This window comes from Labrus mixtus, chromosome 10, assembly GCF_963584025.1.
Source record: "Labrus mixtus chromosome 10, fLabMix1.1, whole genome shotgun sequence".
NCBI lineage: Eukaryota > Metazoa > Chordata > Actinopteri > Labriformes > Labridae > Labrus > Labrus mixtus.
Genome location: NC_083621.1, coordinates 13,181,385 through 13,202,866, shown reverse-complemented (window position 1 = coordinate 13,202,866; position 21,482 = coordinate 13,181,385). Strand labels below are relative to the sequence as shown.

At 41.3% G+C, this 21,482-nt stretch overlaps 2 protein-coding genes and 1 long non-coding RNA gene across 3 annotated transcripts in view; 2 read left to right on the top strand and 1 right to left on the bottom strand.

Annotated features, from left to right (window-relative positions):
• Window positions 1-21,482, top strand: part of adgrg4a (adhesion G protein-coupled receptor G4a) — a 382,000-nt gene that overhangs the window by 87,122 nt on the left and 273,396 nt on the right. The gene's annotated exons all lie outside the window — the stretch shown is intronic.
• On the bottom strand, window positions 367-4,731 carry gpr101 (G protein-coupled receptor 101). The gene has a single exon (XM_061048380.1). The coding sequence runs from the start codon at window positions 3,834-3,836 to the stop codon at window positions 2,493-2,495; it is 1,344 nt and encodes a 447-aa protein (XP_060904363.1). The 5' UTR covers window positions 3,837-4,731; the 3' UTR covers window positions 367-2,492.
• LOC132982108 (uncharacterized) overlaps window positions 15,693-21,482 on the top strand; it is a 97,960-nt gene continuing 92,170 nt past the window's right edge. The window contains exon 1 of the long non-coding RNA XR_009674672.1: window positions 15,693-15,936. This is a non-coding gene — a long non-coding RNA (uncharacterized LOC132982108). The remainder of the gene's footprint in view (window positions 15,937-21,482) is intronic.

The following is a 21,482-nucleotide window of genomic DNA, read 5'->3' as shown; positions in this document are numbered from 1 at the left end:
TCTTTTCTTCCTCTTGCAACCACACACATTGTTTTAAATACTTTTTACATAAGCAATTTTTCATTATATCAGCTGATTACTCAAATACTTTATACTTGACTTGAATACAAATCTCTTAGGAATCTTTGGCTCAACATCATCAAAGTTTGTTCTCATTCAATTAATTAATTCAATATTGTTGTGATTTCTGGAATTTCCTTCCTTCATTTCTTACTAATCTCCCCTGCATGCTTACACAGAGTGTCGCTCTGCTTGGTGTAAAATGCAAAAAACTGAATACTTGCTGCAAGTTAATTTGATTATCGAACCTGATTGTTATTTTTAAAGACACTGATTTGTAGACAAGGGCAAGCAAAAACACACATATTGCAATTTATTCACTTTTATTAAACAACAGACAACTTTAATGTAAGATAATGAAATCAGAAATAATACAAAATCACAATAGGAATGCCAAAAATATGTCGTTTAAAAGCACTTTAAAACATTACTTTCTCTTATAACATGATACACTTCTTTACAAACTGTACTTTGACCCTTTTCCCTTTACAGCGCAAAACTCATTGTTCAAGTTTGATTGTCATTGATGATACTGTAGCATCATGGATATCTCTAGGGGGCTTTTTTAAAATAAACCAAGGCTCAAGAAGAGTCTAGTCTGTCAGGTTTTGTTAAATGTTTCCCAGAAAAATATCACAGTCAGATAATTAAAAAAAACAAAAAACAGTTACACACTGGGAGCAACCCTCGTATTTTACGCTTCTTTTTCCTAAAACGCTACAAAAACATGACAAAAGGTGTAGAAACACTTCAGGGAATAATGCACATAATGTTGTGCTGCACTTGACATCTTTTTGCAACACATCTACCAAATAAACCTAATGCCTCTCTGTGAGATGAGTCACTGCAAGCATAAAAAAAATTACATAAGAACCCACTCTCGATGTGGCTCTAAACAGACAGGTACTGTATTAGGAGGTATCTTTACAAATCTACATGTATTCAGATGTCTGTTACATAAGATTGTGTGGCATGCAGCCTACTATAAATAGCATGACTCGCCACAGTTCAGTTTTTGTCATACCTTGCTCTCCATGTTCTGTATATTTTCAATAAAAACACTGTGATTGCTCCGTGATAGGCTGACATCACAAATGCAGTAAAAACTACGTCCAAATACAGAGTGGCACATTTTAAAATGCACCTTGTTTAAGAGTGAAAGGAAACATAGAGGCTAGGGTATCCCGTCAGGAAGAGGGAGTCACCAACTAACTCGTGTGTGTTCTGTCACTTACAATCACAATATGTCACTTGTCTAGTCATATACTCAAAAGGCGCTTTAAGACAGATACTTTGACAGGAACAACACAAAAATATACATGTCCACTCACTCAACAAGCAGAGCAATGATGGGCTCTACAAATGAAGCCAAAAGCATAACCTGAGTTCATTAGTTGCAGACAAACTAACTCAAGGACAGTCTATCCTGTGCCCCTCATGCAGGATCACAGATACAACACATTACAAAAAACGTTAAAGGATTAAGAGTAGTTGTGCAGATACTGCAATTAAGTGCTTCATCGGGACGCCTATGGCCTGTAATTAAAGCAAAGTAGTAAGAACACCAACCACTTTTTAGACCAGATTGGTGTAAAGGTGCTTTCTGAATTTACTTTCTTAAGTATAGGTTGATTTAAATGCCCATTTTCTGTAATAACTGTTAAAACAATACTGGCATCCATTTATGTGAGGAACCTTTGGTTTGTGTGGATTTTAAAGCCCCCTGTGACCCAAGTGGTACATCTTTGTTGATTTTGTCCTCTACATGAGTAAGTTGTGTGTGTTTTTTATCCTGCCCTCTTTTCACAGTAAAATGTATCACTCATTGTGAATATCTGCTGAAAAAAGACATGCTCCTTCAACTTGCTCTCAATTGACTTGAGCGACCACTACCCCATGCCATTCGCTTTTTGGGCATTCAAAAAAGAACATATAAATAATTAATCCTCATAGCTGATGGTCTTGTTCGCATTTGTAAATCATAAAGAGATGTCAGTATTTATTCCCGCCTCTTTCATAATCAGTTTAAAACCCTTCACAGGAGCTTTAAAGTAGTAATGCTGGTTTGAAGAGACAAGCAGCGTCACCCATTCTGCATTTCTGACATGTGATAGTAACACGTGTATGTATGTATAACAGTATTTACAAGTCTCATGTTAAGTCTCACCAAGTAAAAATACTGCCAGTGAATTATACATTCAAAACTGATCAATCAATGGTCCATTTTTTTTTAAAGAGATCATAGGAGTTGATCTTTTTCATTCACTCAAATGTACTTTGAAATGTTAATAATACCACTACTCCCAATGACAGGATCCTTTGAACGAAAAAACCCTGGCATCAGGAAGGCTATTCGCTTATTTCTAGCCACTGTATGAAAAGATCTTCAAGTAAGAGTAAATGAGAACTATCTGATGAATACTCAAGGCAGTCTAAGTGCTTTGTTTGCTGTGGACTGTGAGCTCCCTCTCAGAACTGATGCTGGTAGAGATCGTCTCTTTGCGGCTGTCCCTTGATTTCCTCTCGCAGGTTGGAGAGGATGACGTTGTGCACTCTTCCCAAGTCCGTAAAGGTAAGACTCGAGCGGTCAGGCTGGGCAGGTGAGAGCTGACCCGTAAGCGTCCCTCTGTCGTGGTGAAGCAGCTTTCCCCAGCAGAGCTCTGTCTGGGACGACCCTGTTTGCAGAACATCCCGCAGAGCAAAGCCAGGAATTCTTTCCTGACACTGCGGTGCATGTAACCGTAAATGTACGGGTGGAGGCAGCACTGCAAGAAGAAGAGAACAAGGGCAAGGGAGGAAAGCCAGGGGGGTACAGCTGCCCTGGCACTCATAGATATTGTATTCAGTATGCTGTAAGGCCCCATGCTGAGGATATATGATGCCATGATCACGAAAACCACCCGAGCTGCCTTGCAGTGGTAGTGGAAGCGTCTCTGTCTAACTCGAACAGGGTACCCCCTTGCTGAATAAGGGCCATCAGGTGAACTGGCCTGCTGTGGCTGGCGCCGTGCCTGTGGACTGCTAGTTGCTTGGAAGTCCTGCGGGCAGGGCTGGGAGTAGGACTGCGTCTGTACGGGGTGCACAAGTGCGTTTTGCCTCCGAGCTGCCCTGAACACCATCCAGTAACATCCAAGCATGATGAGCACAGGCAGCCAGAAGGAGAAGGTGGACACCACTGCAGAGTACGACAGACTGGAGGACCACACCACGGAGCACACGTTGTGGCGACGGTCAAAGTCGATGGCCCCCCAGCCGAAGAGGGGCGGTGTGCTTTGCAGGAAGCTAAGCGCCCAGGTGCAGATGATCAGGTTGGTGCCCAGGTGAGGGGTCATTCGGGTGGGATAGGACAGCGGGTGGATGATGGCCAGGTAGCGATCCACAGAGACAACTATGATGGTGTTGACGCCAGCAAACGCGAAAAGGTGCATGAGCACCACCAGAGCTTGGCACAGTCTGGCATCCAGGGGCCACACGCCCGGCACAGTGGCCGCTATGGCAAAGGGCATGACTAACACTGTCTGGAGAAGGTCAGCCAGGAGAAGGTTGAGGACGAAGCGGTTGGCCACGTGGAGGAGCTGAGGCTTCCTCTGGAACACCAGTAAGACCACCACGTTGCCAAACAGGGACACACACACTATGAGCGATATGAGCAACATCTTGACCACACTGTTGGCAGTGGAGGACCAGACTGGGTCTTGACTGGAGCTGGTGAAGCCAGACTGCCAGTGTACATCAGTGATATTAGTACCCGCAGCGAACACCTGAGAACCTGGCATTGTTTCTCCAGTGATTGTGCATGTGTGGTCTCAAATCAAGTGTTTACCATAAACCAGGTTGGTCCCATCTTCATAATAAAGGAAGGCAAAAAACAGCTCAGGTTTGTGTTTGCTTGTTTGCTGATGTAAATTGTCTTTCAATGTATCTTAGGTGCAAATATGAGCATGATCTCAAATTGCTCTCAATGCAGCCTCACCTAACACAGAGCACCACCGGGGATACATTTCTGTGGATTCATCCGTGGGTAACCTGGAAAAATGTTGGTGACCATGACGGATTTTCCATTCATCGATGTCAGTTATCACCCCCACCGATCCAGGCCTTATTCTTCTCTCAGCACCACATCTGCAGAGCGAAAAAAAAAAAAAAATGGAATTTGTCTGGCGACAACAAATGCCACCGTTCAAGCCTTCATCATCATCATCATCATCATCATCGACTGACAATGTCCAGACCGTGGCAAACACCGCGGTTTGCTAATCTGTAAATGATTCATAATACCTTGAAATGATCAGAGAAGCGATGTTTGATTCTCGGAGATGATGCTCACTCCGCTCCTGTGCTCGCTTCCCATCGTTTTCTCTCCCGTATCAGCCTCAGTCTCCATTCAATGGCAGCAGCGAGCTTTCACGGCTCAGCTAACATACGCTGCGTGTCTTCACCCAGCGGGGGTCTCTCATCCAGACGAGCATATCTCTCCCTCTCTGCTCTTTACGGATTTCATGGCATAGCCTACTAGACATTTATTCGCAGTCTCTTTTCTTTTTTTTTTATCAGCTTTGGTTTCCTCGTCAACAGTTTTAGGCTTACGGTCGGCTCTTGTCTCCCGAGGTGTCAGAAAAAATGAAAAACCAAGGACACCTGCACTGAGATCTCCCCCTCGCTGTAGCTTTTCACCGACCCCCTCCCATCCGTTTTTTACCCTTTCTGTTTTGAGTGCGCAAGTGCCCCACATGATTCTGTCTGACACGTTCAACAGCCTATATGATGGTATGGAAAGCTACAACCAGTAATTTATTACCCCCCTCCCATAGGCTCTTCGAGGCTATAGCCTAAGTAGAAAAAAACGCCACAGAACATCATGTTAAACACATTGGAACATATGGTTTTAAATAGGCTATTTGTTAACAGCAAAAACGTAACAAGAGTCCAATTATAATATATCAACATTGAAACATTCTACAATAAATGTCCTCCTTTTATTTCCTTCACACCTGATTGTCCATGTAACCATTACAACCCATAGCATCAGAGCCAGTCCCACACATCTCCTTAGTAACAACAAGTGATTTAATCAGATGCCTCTTTATGGGATCCTCACATAATGGGATGGCTCTTAGGGCAAAGAACAAAAAGGACTTATGTCAGCTTACATTTGAAGTGTTTTTGCAGAAGACCAAGCCCTGGGTTAGGAATTATGGTGTTAAAAGTAATCTATAGTGTGCCTACATCGCTAGAAAAAGGTCAAATAAAAGAACCTCATATCATTTTTCAGAATGATTTCTGAAGAGCCCTTCCTTTTTCCTAGTTCACAATGTTCTTTTGCTTTTTCACAACACTAAGATATATAGGTGGCAAAACAATAACTCCCCAAGGTGCTACCTGTTTCACACTATAATCAGAAGTAGGAGTTGGCCTGCAGAGGTGGATCATTTCTGTCTCCCAAGGGACAATGAATATTGTTTATTAATAAACCTCAAGTGGAAGTGAGACTGATTTAACTCTTAGATTTTACGGCTAATTTCCTTATCAATTGAAATCTTATTTTTGTAAGGCATGGTTTGTGTTTAAGTACACTTGAGAAAAATGTAAATACATCATCAAGTCAATATCAAGTTTTGAATGATTCCTACTCAAATCAATAAACTTGTGTTTCATAAGCAACATGAAAAGGATGTGAATATGTCAACACCCTTTAGTGGATTTTGCATCATGCGCTCTGTCTTGCTTTAGAGGCTTACTTTTGATACTTTAGAGGCTTACTTTTGATACTTTAGAGGCTTACTTTTTAATACTTTTAAAGCTTACTTTTGATTGATTTGATTTAAAGGTCCTTTGGCTCCTCCAATGTTTCCAGTGACATTGTTTTATCTTCATCAGTTGATACATTTCTTTCTTTCTTTCTTTCTTTCTTTCTCTCCGTGCCCCATCAGGGGAGCTCCCTGAGCTATACTCTCCCAAGAATTTAGAAGTCAAATGTCAGAGTTTCAATCATTTTTTTCAGTTTTGCATGTTGTGTGACTTCTTGTGATACTCAAACAATCATAGTACTGCAGGCTAATTCAATATTTATTTTAAACTTAAAAGCAGCTGTTAGACTTGGTTGCAGTTATGCGTGATCTGTGCCAGACTTGCAATATCATTACACACCTTTTAAGAAGCACTATGCATGAAACTTCTAATATATTTGTATAAAAAAGGAATTTGTTCTTTCTTTACAGATACAAAATGTAGGTGTTATTATTAGTTACAGATCATCCTTCAACCCCTGATGGGGTGGAGATGAAAACTATGCAGAGGCTGATTAGTTAAATAAACCCCTGTTGAACTGAGCTGTAATGTAAACCATTACTTAGAACTTCAGACGGTTCTATGAACACAGATATGCATTAACATGTAGTTTTTTTGTTAAATGTGTCTATTGACATGTTTTCATCCAATGATCTCTTTATTTTCTGTGCTACACATAAGCACAAAAAACAAAAACAAAAGAAACTTCAACATTTCAGCCTTTCTACAACAAAAAGCATTCATTAAGATGCACAGAAAACAAAAGCAGTACTACATTGTTCAATCCAATTAGTCTGTAGCTTACATGGCCAACTAATCAACACTCATAATTAGTCGTTTTATTTCAAGTCTTTGCACTGTCTGTGCTTTCCAAAAGCCTTTTGATGTGACTCTCGAGCACCCTGCGCTTTAGATTTAGATTGCAAATGAAATGCTGGGGACTGCAAAGGGGTGGGAGATGTTTCCCTGTTCTCGTGTTGAATGGACTGTGGTTCAAAGGCAGACCCAGGCCTGCTGCCTCATGGGATTGTTAGACTGTTAATACAGTTAGAACCTGTGCAGTGACTATAGGTACCCAGCGCTCTGTCTGCAGCTGTGTCATGCAGATTCTCTCTGATTCAGTGTCACTCACTGACACACACGGGCCGACAAAATCAAACACACTCTCACAGCTCTCCCAGCTCACAAGAGCATAACCCTATCTCAGTTTCTATCTCCCATGTCTATCCTTGTGTTCATTTTGTGAAAATATTGTATGTAGTTTAATATAGTTTTAAACATTTAAGACAAATATTACTGTTTTTAGATAAAATTATGACCATTATTTATCATCACCATTACCTAACAAAAACTTTCAGCAAATAAAACATACGTCAAACTCCATAAACTCCATATTTGTTAAAGTCTACTTTAATTAACATTTAAACTTATGATACCAGTGTTTCCCCTATATGCATCTAGCACCGGAGGGGCACCGCTGCTTAAATATGTCCTCCGCTGCTGATTCTTCTTTTTTTTTGAGCGGAGAAAGGAAAGGAAAGTTAATAAAAGGAGAGGAGAGTGTTGAGGAAATTAGTAAGAACTTGACACTTGAGAAGTGAGCTAACAGAACATTCGATGGATGAGAAAAAAATATTTTCTAACCACAGAGTCGCAAAAAATCCAGTGCCAGAATAGCAGCCATGCCATGGAACTGCTAACAGAAGACCACCAAGGATCCTCCAGCCACATCATCATTCTCACTGGCACAAACAACCTGAGAACACAGAGAGAAGAGGTGGCCAAATCTATTAAGAAAGTAATAGATAAAGCCTCCGCAACATTCCATTCTGTGAGGGTAGTTATCTCGACCCTGCTAGGCCCACCTCCCTCCTGCCAACCCCACACCACACATATGCACAAGCTCTGAGCAGAACAAATCCCATCCCCACACTGGACTGAGCTCAACCCTGTGACCTGAGCATACACCAGATGCTTAGCGAGCTCTAGACAATCATGGTCCAGGCCTAAAACCACTGGATTAACACCACCGTAAAATATGGAATACAAATCTTTCATAATTTCATCCTGGAATATACAAGGTCTGAGGTCGTCTGCCTTTGGTACTAAGAGCAGACACCCTACAACTACAGAGAGCCGGTAGTAGTAGTAAGCTAACAGGAATCAAACAAGGAAGAGATTGAGGCGGCATGTTGATATTGTACAAAACAGAACTTTCCCTTTCCATTAAGATAATCAAAAAATGAGCTTTTTACATCTACTTATAAATAAATAAAACACTAACCTCAACTTAAAAAGCATCATCATGTGTGTTGCCTACATCCCTCCAGTCGAATCTCCATACTATAAAGAGGGCATGTTCTGCATCCTAGAAGAGGAGATTAACCTTTTTCAGGTGGTGACTTAAATGCCAGGACAGGACGAGAAGCTGACACCCTCAGCACACAGGGAGACAAACATCTACCAGGAGGTGGAAACATCACTTCTCCAGTATGCCCCCCCCCCCAGACACAACTATGACAAAGCAACAAGCAAACATGGGTCACAACTCCTGCAGCTATGCCATTCACTGGGCCTGTACATGGTCAACGGTAGGCTCCGAGGGGACTCCTACAGTAAGTACACTTACAGCTCATCTATAGGCAACAGTACAGTAGATTACTTAATCACTGACCTCAGCCTGGAGTCTTTCAGAGCGTTCACAGTCAGCCCTCTAACTCCCCTGTCAGACCACAGCAAAACCACAATTTACCTTAACAGAGCAACAACCAATCAGGAAGCACAGACACCAATCAAACTACATAGTATCAAAAACCGCTATAAATGGAAGGAAGGCAGTGCAGAAACATACCAAAACGCTAATAGACATCAACAAGTCCAATTACCGTTAGTTAATACCGTAAGGTGTAAACAGGGCAGTAGAACACCTAAATAACATATTCGACTTTACAGCTTCATTATCTAACCTCAAGGCCTCAAATAGAAAATCCCCAAAAATCAAAATTAAGACAAATGGTTTGACAGTGAATGTCAAAACATCCAGAATCAATTAAGGAACCTATCAAACCAAAAACATAGAGAGCCAGACAACCAGAGCATACGCCTTCACTACAGTGAAACATTAGAAACCAACTCAATTCTATTGCAGTGTTTCCCCTATATGCATCTAGCATCTAGGACAGTGGTACTCAGCCTTGTTAGACTTAAGAGCCACATTGACCCAAAAAATATTTCTGCAAGAGCAGCAATAGAAAAAACTCTTTCTTTCTTAAAATATGTGTGGGAAACAAAGTGACAAGACTTGCAAATAATAATTTCTGCTGACAATATTTCTGCTGACCTTTTTTAAATAATTACTTTGGATTTTTTTCTCCAAGTAGGACCTAAAAGAGCCACAGGTGGCTCGAGAGCCTCGGGTTGAGTATCACTGATCTAGGAGGTGCACCACTGCTGAAATAGCAGTCTAGTTGTGGTTCAATTCAAAAGACTCAAGGATTGACATAATTTTGCATCAGCTTGCTATTATTAATGTGACCTCACCAAAAGTCACATTAACCATGTCTGCTATGGGGAGGTGAAATAATACCCACCATGCTTAAGATGTACAAGCCTGACATTTTCTTTAATGAAAGACATTATTGCTGATGTGGAAAAAAATTGCAGCCCACTACCAAAAATTGTCTATTATATGCCTTTTGTCAATGTCCAGTGGTACATTTTCTTTTTAAAGATTTAAAGCCAAGGGCTTTTTGCCTTTATTTGAGAGGACAGGGAATATAGGAAACCAGAGGGAGAGAGTCGGGAATGACATGCGGGAAAGAAGCCATATTGTTAGTCTTGAACCCAGACCCCCTGCCTGACAATAGCCTCTGTACACGGGGTGCAACCTAACCACTAAGACATCTACGCCCCAGTGGTTAATTCTTTTGGAAAGCACCATTCTCAAAATATATTAAGTTATTGGTGCATGGAAATACAACATTTATAACCATGCATGACAGGGATATATAGACAGATGCATATTTATTTTGGAAGTGATGAAGTGCAAAAGAGACTTAAAATGTAAGTAAATAGTTTGTTTGTAAAATGTTATGTTTTTGGCCACTAAGGGGCAGTAGAGCTAAGACGACAGGTACACAATTCTTGATGCTCTTTCCACTGGCATCTATTTACTCAGCATAAAACAGCAGATAAGTAACAGCATCACCTATTTAAATACGCAATGAAATTTTTTGGATTTTAGTGTACTTGTGACTATGAAAGTTTCAAAACAATTCTGAAAGTTTCCAATAAAAATGTGAAAAAGATTTGAATAAACAGGTTGAATTTTTATATGAAACACCAACATTTCCAATGAAAGTTGCCAATGAAAACTTATATATTTTTTTTCATGACAGTGCAGGAATATTCCTGAAAATTCCTAGTGAAAGTGTTTGAAAATATAAATAATATTAATCTAAGACACAATGTTTTCTTGAAAACTATAAAGAAAATGTTCCAAATAATCTTAGTAGATGGATGGACTGATAGATGGATAGATAATTGATTTATTCCCAAGTGTGTCCCATAGCCAAATATCCTGACCAACATGAGTTTCTGTGAAAGTGACAGAATATTTCCTGCCATTTTTTCCCCCAATTTCCAGGAAATATCTAATGAAGTTTTCAGACAATACTCTTGACAATAGTTTCAGAGATTCAGATTAAATAATCAGAATATTCCTAAAACTTCCAACTATAGAATAAAATAAAAACACATCCCTAAAAATGCGTAAACAATTTCCCTTGCAAGATTCATTCAAATTCCAATCTAAATTTCTATCAAATTTCCAAAGTTTCTGCTTTCTACATTCTATTGTAAATCCCCAAATTAAGTTGAACATATCAAAAAAGGTTTTTGATAATTCCATGACAATTTCTGTTAACACTAAGAACATTTCAAATGAAAGTGTTTGAAATTACAACAAACGTTTTCTAAAATGAGTTGTTGAAGGAAGTGCTTTGTGACAATCTTTTGTGTCTAAGACTGTTGCTTCGTCTGCTACGTTTTACCTTGGGAGACCCCCCGCCCTCCAGTTGGTTGTTTCCAATGCAGCAAAATCTGGTGTCTTCCCGCTGTGTTGGAGTTTCCCCCAGCGAACTAGAGGGTCACCCTCCCTGCGACTTCAGGGTGCAGAGAGGACTGCTCTGACTGTTGTGTGTGCATATGCACCTAACAGCAGTTCAGAGTACACAGGCTTATTGGAGTCTCTGAGTGGGGTCCTGGAAGGGGTTCCGCCTGCGGACTCTATAGTTCTACTGGGGGACTTCAACACTCATGTGGGCAACGATGGAGACACCTGGAGGGGGGTGATTGGGAGGAACGGCCTGCCCGATTTGAACCCGAGTGGTGCTTTGTTGTTGGACCTCTATGTTAGTCATAGATTGGCCATAACAAAACCCATGTTCAAGCATAGGGCTTTTTTCACAAGTGTACTTGGTACGAGAACATCGTAGGCCAAAGATCCATGATCAACTTTGTTGTTGTTTCATCAGATCTGCAGCCGTATGTTTTGGAGAGCAGCAGAGCTGTTGGATCAGATGGCGGGGAAGGCTGCCTGACAGACCTGGTGAACCCAAATGTGTCGTGCAGGTGAACTGCGATCAGCTGGTGGAGGCTCCTGTCCGTGGGGTCTTCAACTCCCACATCCAGAGGAATTTGTCTTTCATGGCTGGGGAGGTTGGGGACATTGAGTGGTCCATGTTCAAAGCCTCCATTGTGGAAAAGGCTGCTAAGAGTTGCGTCCAGAAGGCCATCCATGCCTGTCATGGTGGCAATCTAAGAACCTGCAGGTGGACACTAGCAGTGAAGGAAGCCATCAGGCTGAAGGAGGAGGCCTTTTGGGATTGGTTAGCCCAGGGGTCTGTGGAATCAGCTGATAGGTGTTTGGGTTGTTGGGCTGTCTTGACTTAAATTGCTGGGAGATCTGGCACATTGAGCTCCCATCTCTCCCTCTTTCTATCTCTGTTCATTCACATCATATTACTGCATGTCTGTAGTTCTTCATGATACATAGCTCAGTCTGTAGGGACTTGGGTTGAGTACCAAAAGGTTGTTGGTTCAAGTCCCGGATTGGATTGAAAAGTCTGGAAATTGGTCTGGAAGCTGGAGAGGTGCCAGTTCACTACCTGAGCACTGCCGCTGTGCTCTTGAGCAAGGCTTCTTCTTAGCTTTTACTACTACTCCTACACATACTTTGACCATTATTACTGACATTAGCTATAAATCAAATTTTTGTTATTGTTGTTATTGTTGTTGATGCTCCAAATGTCTGTATCCCTCTCCTTCTTTCTGCATCTCCCTCTATGCCGTCTCTCATTCTCTGCCATAAGAGCTTATTTTCCTTTCCCCCCCTCTTCTTTAATTTGACTCTTTCTTGTTTTGCTTTCTTTTACACCTTATTGAGTATGTTTTCTTGTTAGCTTTATTGTTTTTGCTTGGACTATAATTTGTGTCTGTGTTACATGTTTCTCTTTAGGAGGGCCACTCGACAAGCCCCTCTGGGTTTTTTTTGCTCCTCCAGCACCTTTCTTTCAAAATGGATATTTTGTTAATTAACTAATCATTATGTATTGTCTGCTTTTCATTGATCTATTATGTTAGTTTTTGTGTTTTGTTTTGTGCAATAAAATAAAAAATAAAAAATAAAAAAATGGTTCCAAAACGACCTTTCAAACATTAGATTCTAATGTGGAAAGGTTCCTTAAATAAAATTGCGATGCTAATTCTGTTAGTCAGTTAATCGCATTTTCCAATTGGTTATATGTTAGCATCAAGCTAACGAACTAAGATATACATGCACCAGCCGGCACTGCCAAACATTGGGCTTAACCAAACTGCAGCGCCCCGCGTAAGCCCTTTCAAAGCTTCTTGCAAAGCTTCTCTATCAAGAGAAATCTCTTTCACCTTTTGTGCTTAATGCAAGTTAAGAATTAAAATAGAAGTTTGTGTTAGAAATTCTGTCTTTGAAACAGTGTATATTTTAAACAGGAGAAGAAGAACACATTGCTTATCCATTATGTTCTACCTCTCATGTCAACACGTTTTTTGACTCTTTCAGAATTTACTCTTCAAAGTAGGCTTCTATGTTTTCTGCCTTCAAAGATGAACTATGTAAATAGGCCTGCTAAATCTTTTCAGGAATCTTAAAGTTTGTTTAATGTAAAAACATTTTATTTCTGATGGCTTGAAAATTCTGCTTGTTTTTCCAGTTATTTTCCATGTAAGACAGACTACATGAGTTTTTATCGGAGATATGGTCAGTGATAACAGTGAAATTAAAGTTCAAAAGGCTACCATCTCGTGTTTGTCTATCTTTATAAACCTTTTATTAATAAGCTTTTTATGCCACATATGATGTGTGAGTTTAATGTTTGGAGAGTTTCTTATTTGTATGGATGTAAGGAAAGTTAAGGCCTCCTGACAGAAAATAATTTATTTTTGTGAATCAGATAATTCGTATCTGGAGCATTCTTTAATGAGGAACACATTAAGGTCAACAGGCGATTTTAAAATCTCAAGCTACTTTGGACTTAAAATTTCCCAAAGATGAGCGTTCCCATTCAAAAAGTAAATCCTGGCATCAGTGTAAAATCTCTAAATTATTAGTGCACTTACATATAATAATTGGTATTCTAAGGTATGACAGTTTTAATTAAGCATAGAAGTCTTCAGAGCATTCAATTGCAGAGTTTTTAAAAAAAATTACAATAATAATCATACTAGAAATTGAATGAGAAGCATCCTGTTCTAAAAATTCAATGTTTTGACAAATTGGCTCAGGGAAATGCATTTAATATATTCCTATTACATGTTCTACATTATAATTTTCCTTTTTAAAGGCTGTTTCAGTTGACTTTTCCTTTTGTCTCATGTCTAAACACATTTAAAGTTAAAAGGACCTTCTCTCGTCTTGCGGTAAGAGATATTAGACATCATGCAGGAAAATAGGCTGCTCTCATTCGGAGCCAGATAGAGGACGAATACATGCAGGTTTGTTTGAATGCAGGAATGTGCTTCATTAATAAATTATTTCGGAATGAACGAATCATTACTTTTGTTTTATGAAAATTGAGAGAATCTTCCTGATATGCATAGCTTACACAAGGCAAAGTGTGTTTTTGTATCCATGATAAATAGAAAACAGGCATTAATCAGCATGAGGGATGGAGATGCACATAACATAAAAAACATGAACACACACATACACACTCACACACACACACACACACACACACACACACACACACACACACACACACACACACACACACACACACACACACACACACACACACACACACACACACACACACACACACACACACACACACACACACACACACACACAAATGTTAAAGCATGATTCCACTGGGCAACTGCAAAGAGAAAACTCAGTAAACAAACCTATGACAAAGAGATTGAGAGCATCCATCACAGCACCGCTCTCAAAAGGGAGCTTCCATTTTATTGCACAATGGCAGTTGTCTCTGAAACCTAAACAGTTTAGAAGTAATTACTAGTGTTTTCCCCAGAAGGTGATTACTTTGCCACACTTGGCAGCCATTGTCACCGGCCAGGCAGCACACTCATCAGCTCTCCCAAAGGGGAGAAGTACTCGATTGATGATGAGCCCTCTGTGGCTGGGCGAGAATTTAAAAGTACTTGTATGAGGCTCTTTCAGGAGATTAACTTGCAATAAGGGCTACCTGCCATGGACACATTGCCTGTATTCATGGTGCGGGCACAAAGACTTTTTAAAGAGGGGCACAGCTGCATGAAAGCAAATGGTGAAAAGGGATAGTAGTCACAAAAGACAACAAACCTCAAGTGTAAAGAAATAAAGTGTTTTTTTAAGTTGGGAGGCTTCCATTCAAAGGCAGACCATTCCTTCTTTTGACCATTGAGGATCCGGCCACTCCACCATCCAAGGCCTCAATCTAATTATTTTAGGACAAGACATGTTATGGTGCAAAGTGGCAAAGAGAGAGCACTCAGGACCAAAGTGCACTTTAATTCAATCATTCTATTGCACAGATTTCCCCCCTCAAATGGACGTCACACACCAGTAGACTGGCACAATCGGGAGGTTCCCGGTGGGGCCTCAGGCCCCTTTCGGTAGGTAAACACAGCACCGAAATCACATGCACTTATACATATGAGTGTTTAAGAGTAGACAGGAGTAGATGTCTTATTTCTGATGTAATATGCAAAAGAATATAAATACATACGAAGGTTCTGGTTTATTTTTTAATCTGGAAATTTTTGAAATCTTCAAAGGCAGATTAGAGTACAACCACAGGGGCCCCGATCTGATTCTATTCATTAAGCCAAGAGAGAGAGAGAGAGAGCGAGAGGGTGCATGTGTCCCTGCTTGCCTAAATGTGAAAATTGCTCATGCCATTATTTCGGATTTGAAAGTGGGAACTGAATGGATTTGCTTTAATATAACAGACATGGGATACCACATACAGAGAGGCAGAGGGGGGGCTAGACTTCTTTGCTTTTGCTCACACAGTGGAAAGGCCCTGACAGGTGTGCTTTTGTATTTGAATGTCTATGTGAGGGTGAAGCAGATTGTGCGTGCGTGTGTGTGTGTTGTGTGTGTGTGTGTGTGTGTGTGTGTGTGTGTGTGTGTGTGTGTGTGTGTGTTTGTGTGTGTGTGCGATTGCGGATGAGGGCAAAGACAGACATGAGGTGTGTATGTGTGTGGTTTCTTTTACGTGTTAAGCCTCTCCACGTTGGGCTTCCCCCTAAAGTGAAGGGCCTTCTCACTTCTTCTTGGTCTGGTCTTATAGCGGGCCAGGATTCTGTGCTGGCCTTCATGAGACTCAGACTAACTGATCCTAAGATTGAGAGCGAGAGAGACAGAAATAAAGTGTGAGCAAGTATTCAGTGAAAAGTCAGCGATAGCTGATGAAGAAAATAGAATTCAAATAGCGATTTTATTAAGTAACTTAATTCTTATTTCCATTAGTGGTCTCTCTTATCTGGATTAGTTCCAAACTGTTCGAGAAAGTCGTCATTCCCAGGCTGCATCTCATATCTTTGGTAAGAAAATTCTTGCTGCTTTTTAGTGTAAAACTATTCCGCTTTCATACTATTTTTAGAAATATAATATTGTGTAAGCTATATTTTACACTGTCTATTTACACTGTGTGATGCTAAGAAGTGGAATTAAAAATATTTCTGCATGCTTGTATGTCAGCTCACTTCTCCAAAGAAACTTGTGTGTGAGGATGTTTCACCTCTTAAATTTTGATGTCAGTGTCACGGTCAATGGCTTGAATGACATTTAAAGGTCAATGAGGTCACCTCACTCAATTAAGTGGCCAGGAAAAAAGAAAGAGAAACAACCGAAGTAGAAGTCTGGATTACCTCTTTGTCGAAGGCATATTAGGAATTTTGCAAATTAGTTTTATGCGTAAGAATATTAGTTTTGTTATTGAGGGGGAAAAAAGCAAAAGAAAAAGGTTTTCTCTAAAAGCTTTGGAAGCTGGAGGCTGATGCAGTTGTCAATTTGCCCACTAGATGTCAGAATTTGCCTAGTAACAGAGTGCCACCCCCCACCCTTCACCAACACCTGAGGGGGAAACTTGTGAGTAGCCTACACATGGTGTGACAGCTTCCCCAGGAAGCTCGGGTGACATTTGCCTCACTTAATGACACAAGCTAATTAATCATTAGCTGTCCCAGAGGTATTGCTGTTTGAGAGGCTTTGTCGTGCCTCTCCCCAGTAGGGGGTCCCAGCCTCAACATGTTATGTATGCATAACTGCCTCATCCTGCACTGCAACATCTTAATTCTCACCCGTTTAGCTAGTTTGACTGAACTGCACTCGCTCTTTCTCAACCCTTCATCTCGGATAAAGTATAATCTGCTGGAAGATAGGACACCTTAATTTTTTTCCAGCCTCTTGACTGTCAGCTAGTTGGGCCTTGGAGTCTCTTTGACTTAAAGCTTGACGAGACTTGTAATAGCAGTAGAAGTGAAGAGGAGACTTTATTGATGGTTGATTAGACAGAGAAGGGGAAGGGGGTTTAGATTTGTTACGTTAAAGTAGGGTTAGCACGAGTAGCGTTTCTGCCATTTCTTCGTCATATCCATTATTCTCTAAAATGGCCATGTTCAAATATGGCTTATTATGCGTCACTGTCTGTGGTCCAAATGAGTAGACATAAGGGAAGATCAGTATTTTACTGGAAGCAAACTGAGATGTTTTGTTGTGGCACTGCAGCTATTGAAATTTGAGTGAATGTGTGTCTGAACCCAAGCTAACAGGACTGTGTGGGTTATGAGTAATTATCTCTCATGGGGCGAAACCTTCTCTAGCTTTTCTTTCAGTCTAAAAAGCATGTGCGAAAAGCCTCCGTGAAATACAGAGAAAATGAAATCTGGCCCCTGTATATGTTTCTGCCCCTTTAGCATCATTACTGCCCCCCCACCAGGTCTTGGGCCTGTTTTGGACAGACCGGGGCCTGTTCGTCACGTACTGAGGGTTTCAGGTGATGCACCAGAGACGAGAGTGAGGTAGTGCATATTTGCGAGGGGCCATTGGGGGCACTTTGCTGATGAGGGCCTTGTCTGCAGGAGGGCTTTGAAAAGTGTTAGAGGTGTTGGGATGATACTCAAGTTACCCTTGGGATACCGTGACCTCTGACACCTGCTCCCTAGCCCTTGTGCTTTGTTCTGTGACCTGCGTACACGTGGAGGAGAGAGGTTAGCGAACGCCTCATCCAAAAGTTTCATGTGGGAGCAGGTTGAAGGGGTGACTCACCAAATGATTGCTGCACCGACAAATGGTCACATTTTGGTGGCATTATGGCTTTGACCATTTTGCTTGCAGTTACAATATGTAACACTTTTTCACTGTCTGTGTTTTTTGCAGCCATTAGAAAAATATTATTTTCATACATTTTCCAGTTCCTTCCTTATTTTTCTATTAAATTGTTATTTAAAACATTTCCTCTGTGCTGCATGCAAGTTGAGGCTTCTTAAAGGAAAAAGCATTTTTGTGATCTGATACATGGTTCATTATTCCATGTCAGAGAGTCTACCTTTTGATATGCAAAGGAGTAGCTGGTGAGGCTTTAGAGCCTCTACTCCGCCAGGTGTCTTTGGATATCATTTGGATATACACAGGATCCTTAACTTTCAATCCAATCAAGGGTACGATTTTAGTCTGCAATGAACAGACATAGTTATTATCTGGTACAGAACAAACAAAGCTTATCCTACTACACTGAAGATGTAAAGCAACTTAAGTTTTGATCCATATAGTGCCAAAAACGAAGTCTCTAGAACAAACACAGGACTTTGAGTAAAGCCGTCCTGCAAGGATGGCAGCAACTGAGGTGCATTTATATGCTTGTATTGTCTTCAGACTGTGTCACCTTGATGAAGCTCTACATGACTTAGTTTCTCTGTTACATTAGAAGATAAAGCATACTAAAGAAAATCTTTGTGCAACACATCTAAGCCTTGACCTTGTGGATACATATGCCATAGTTTCCACAGGCTGCGCGGGAGGCCTTTGGACACGACACATGAAGAGGCTACAGAACTTACTATTCTCCGGTTTATGCTGAACCTTCAAGATGCAAAGACAGATCTGTCGGCGTCTTTTCCTTTGCTCTGTCTCGATAAACACCGGGGCGTGTCCCTCCTGTGGGAACTCCATCTGTGGGCCTAAAGTGATGGCACCACCCTTTCCTCCATACCCATCACCATTCACTGTCAGTAAGACAAACACACACAGATACAAACAGGGAGCATGCAGGCTGTGCAAATGTACCTGACAGTAGCAGCATTCGTGCCCTGGAACATATTTAACTATTCACGCTCGACACCCGCACCATCTCAGCAGGAGGCCACAGGAAACAGATGAGGACTAGTCAGGTTGATCAGGAAAACTACAGCCTACCTGTACTTTCCACGCACTGTGCTCCCTCTGCCAACCTCTTGGCTTATTAACAATAAATCAGCATAATTTTCTTTAGAAGGCAGAGTTCAGGCTTGAAAGAGCTTTTACCATGAAGCTGATGGTGGAGCAAAAAAGAGGAGGGGAATCACTTGTCGCTCTGTGGGCTCTGTGAGGTTTCTACCCTTCCTGATTTCAGTCCTTGTGCATCCATCAAGCTCCCAGCATGAACTGTATTTACATTTCTAAAAAAAAACCCCCACAAAAAACAAGGAGTGGATTTCTATCAGGACCTTCAAGATAACTTATGTACTCACTTGTTTACTGTGCATCAAAGTGAAGCAAACTTCTTCGCTTACCCCCCCCCCCCCCATTCATAGCTGAAGCTCCACAGCCCTTTCATCATGGCAGGGGCGGGGCTGACCATTGCGTGTGATTCTCTATCTTAAGGAACCCCGCGATTACATCGGGCACAACTCTACATGAAGTAATGCTTTATAATGCCTTTTGTGCACAGCAGCTTTGAAGAGCCGTGTCCTTCCATAAGTTTGCTTTTGTGTGGCCCCCCCCCCTTTCCGCCTGTGTTGTAGCCACCCCACCTCACCCAACCCCCCACCCCCATCCCCCTAGCTCGGGACAGAAGACAGAATTTGATGTGTCGTCTCCCTATGCACACAAAGCCCCAGTGCATTGGACACACCTTGGACAGCACAAAGGATGAAAAGCACGACGAGGCTTGGACACGCAGGACCACGCTGCCAAGCCCGATAAAGACGCTTCAAAAGTCGAGTAGCAAACAGTGGCCTTCTTCTCTTCTGTGCTTGTCTTTTTTCTTCCCAGGGCCTTGCACTACAAGAGACAGAAAGAAGAAAAAAAATTAGACACAAAAAAGAGAGGCTGACTTAGTAAAAATATATTTTCGGAGGCTGTGTTTCTATCCACATGAGACCTATGAAAGTGAATTTTCCTTAATGTTCTGTCTACAGCGAAACAGACAGTGTAAGTTTGAGTGTAAACACCTAGATTAACATTTGTATGTCTGCCTGGTTTGAGTAAAGGATTAACCAAAAACATCCCGGCTTTGAAGCAGGCGGCCCATAAATACACTCAGCCGCTCCATCTCCAATCCCCTTGTCTCCTAAACCGTCTGGTCACAGTGGCAGGCAAAAAGCTGGACTGAAGCCCTCCATTTAAACTGGAAATGGACGCCCTCATTTTAAAATAAGTCACATTTGAAATTATTTGCATTTTTAACTAGGCTATATACAATATTGGAGGCGGTTGTTAGGATTTTTTAAATTAATATCTTTGATTTCACATATGCAGTTAAGTTGCATTAATACAGTTGTGTAAAGTACTTCTTCACAGCCTGCTGATATATTTATCTCTTTTTCTTTTTCCTTTTAAACAATAACAACAACAACAACAACAACAACAACAACAACAAAGTCCACATTCCAGCAATAACAATCCACTCTAGCCAGACAGAGACTGAACAAAAGCAACAACAATAAACCACCAGGAAATCCAAACAAACAACCTACATCGTGTACCTGATCTAAATACAAAATGAACAGACAGACAGACAGTGATTTATATCCAAATGATGAGTTAGGAAAGAGCCCCACACTTCATTAAATAGATCCTCCCTCCGAGCCGCTCTTTAAGTAACCCGATCATAGCTCGCAATTGTACTCAGTACCTCGACCCATTCTTTCAAAGTGGACGTAGTGGATGATTTTCAGTAGCATAAAGTTATCCTACAATCTGTTACAGTATGAAAGCTAAATGGCACCATAATTTGTTACCGTTTTGACATCTCAACATTGTCCAGCCGTATACATAATAGACAAACAGTAGGATTTTTAGTCAGATGTATTATTCAAGAAAGAATTGATTATCCCACATGTCTGTTGTTTTACATTTATACATCATATGTACCAGGGTCCCAACCCTTCTCTCACAACTGCTTCTAACTTTCATTTGTAAGGATTTTTTAAGCAAATGTCCCCCCCTCTTGTTAGTACACAATATTGCCCAGACATCATAAAACATGACTGTGCACCGGTAGCTCCCCCACCCTTGCCCCCCCTTCTCATTCCCTCGTTGAAACAGATGGCGTTTTATGCTGGGCACAATCAGGACTATTCAGCGTCAGGCAGGGCAGGCCCTCCCCACCTGCGCTCAGCCCCAATCACAACCCTAATGAACACATTGGGAGCAGTCTGTTCCAAATTACTCCCAGTAGGAGCCAGGGCCACAGGTAACCCCCCCAACCCTCACCCCCCTTTGCCACCATACTCTGCCCTTTCCTCTCCCCATCCACCCGCCCCAGTGGATATTGGCTCCAGTGCTTAGACCCTAAACTATGACTCCTAATCAAATCAAGATTTGTATCTCTGCGCTGTCAGCATTCCAACACATCTCAGAGAGGCTGCATACGCCGCAACAAGCATATAAGTTACATGTGGGGAGATATAGATTGACAGCAGAGGTGTTTATGTGTTGGAGCCGAATTGGTTCTATTTGATGTGTCCCTGAGAGCCGTCTTTCTCTTTGTGTATAGATCTATGCGTAATCGTCTTCCTCACCTGAGCACGCATTCACACACACAAACACACACACACACACACACACATGTGCACACGCGCACACACACACCCACACACACACATCC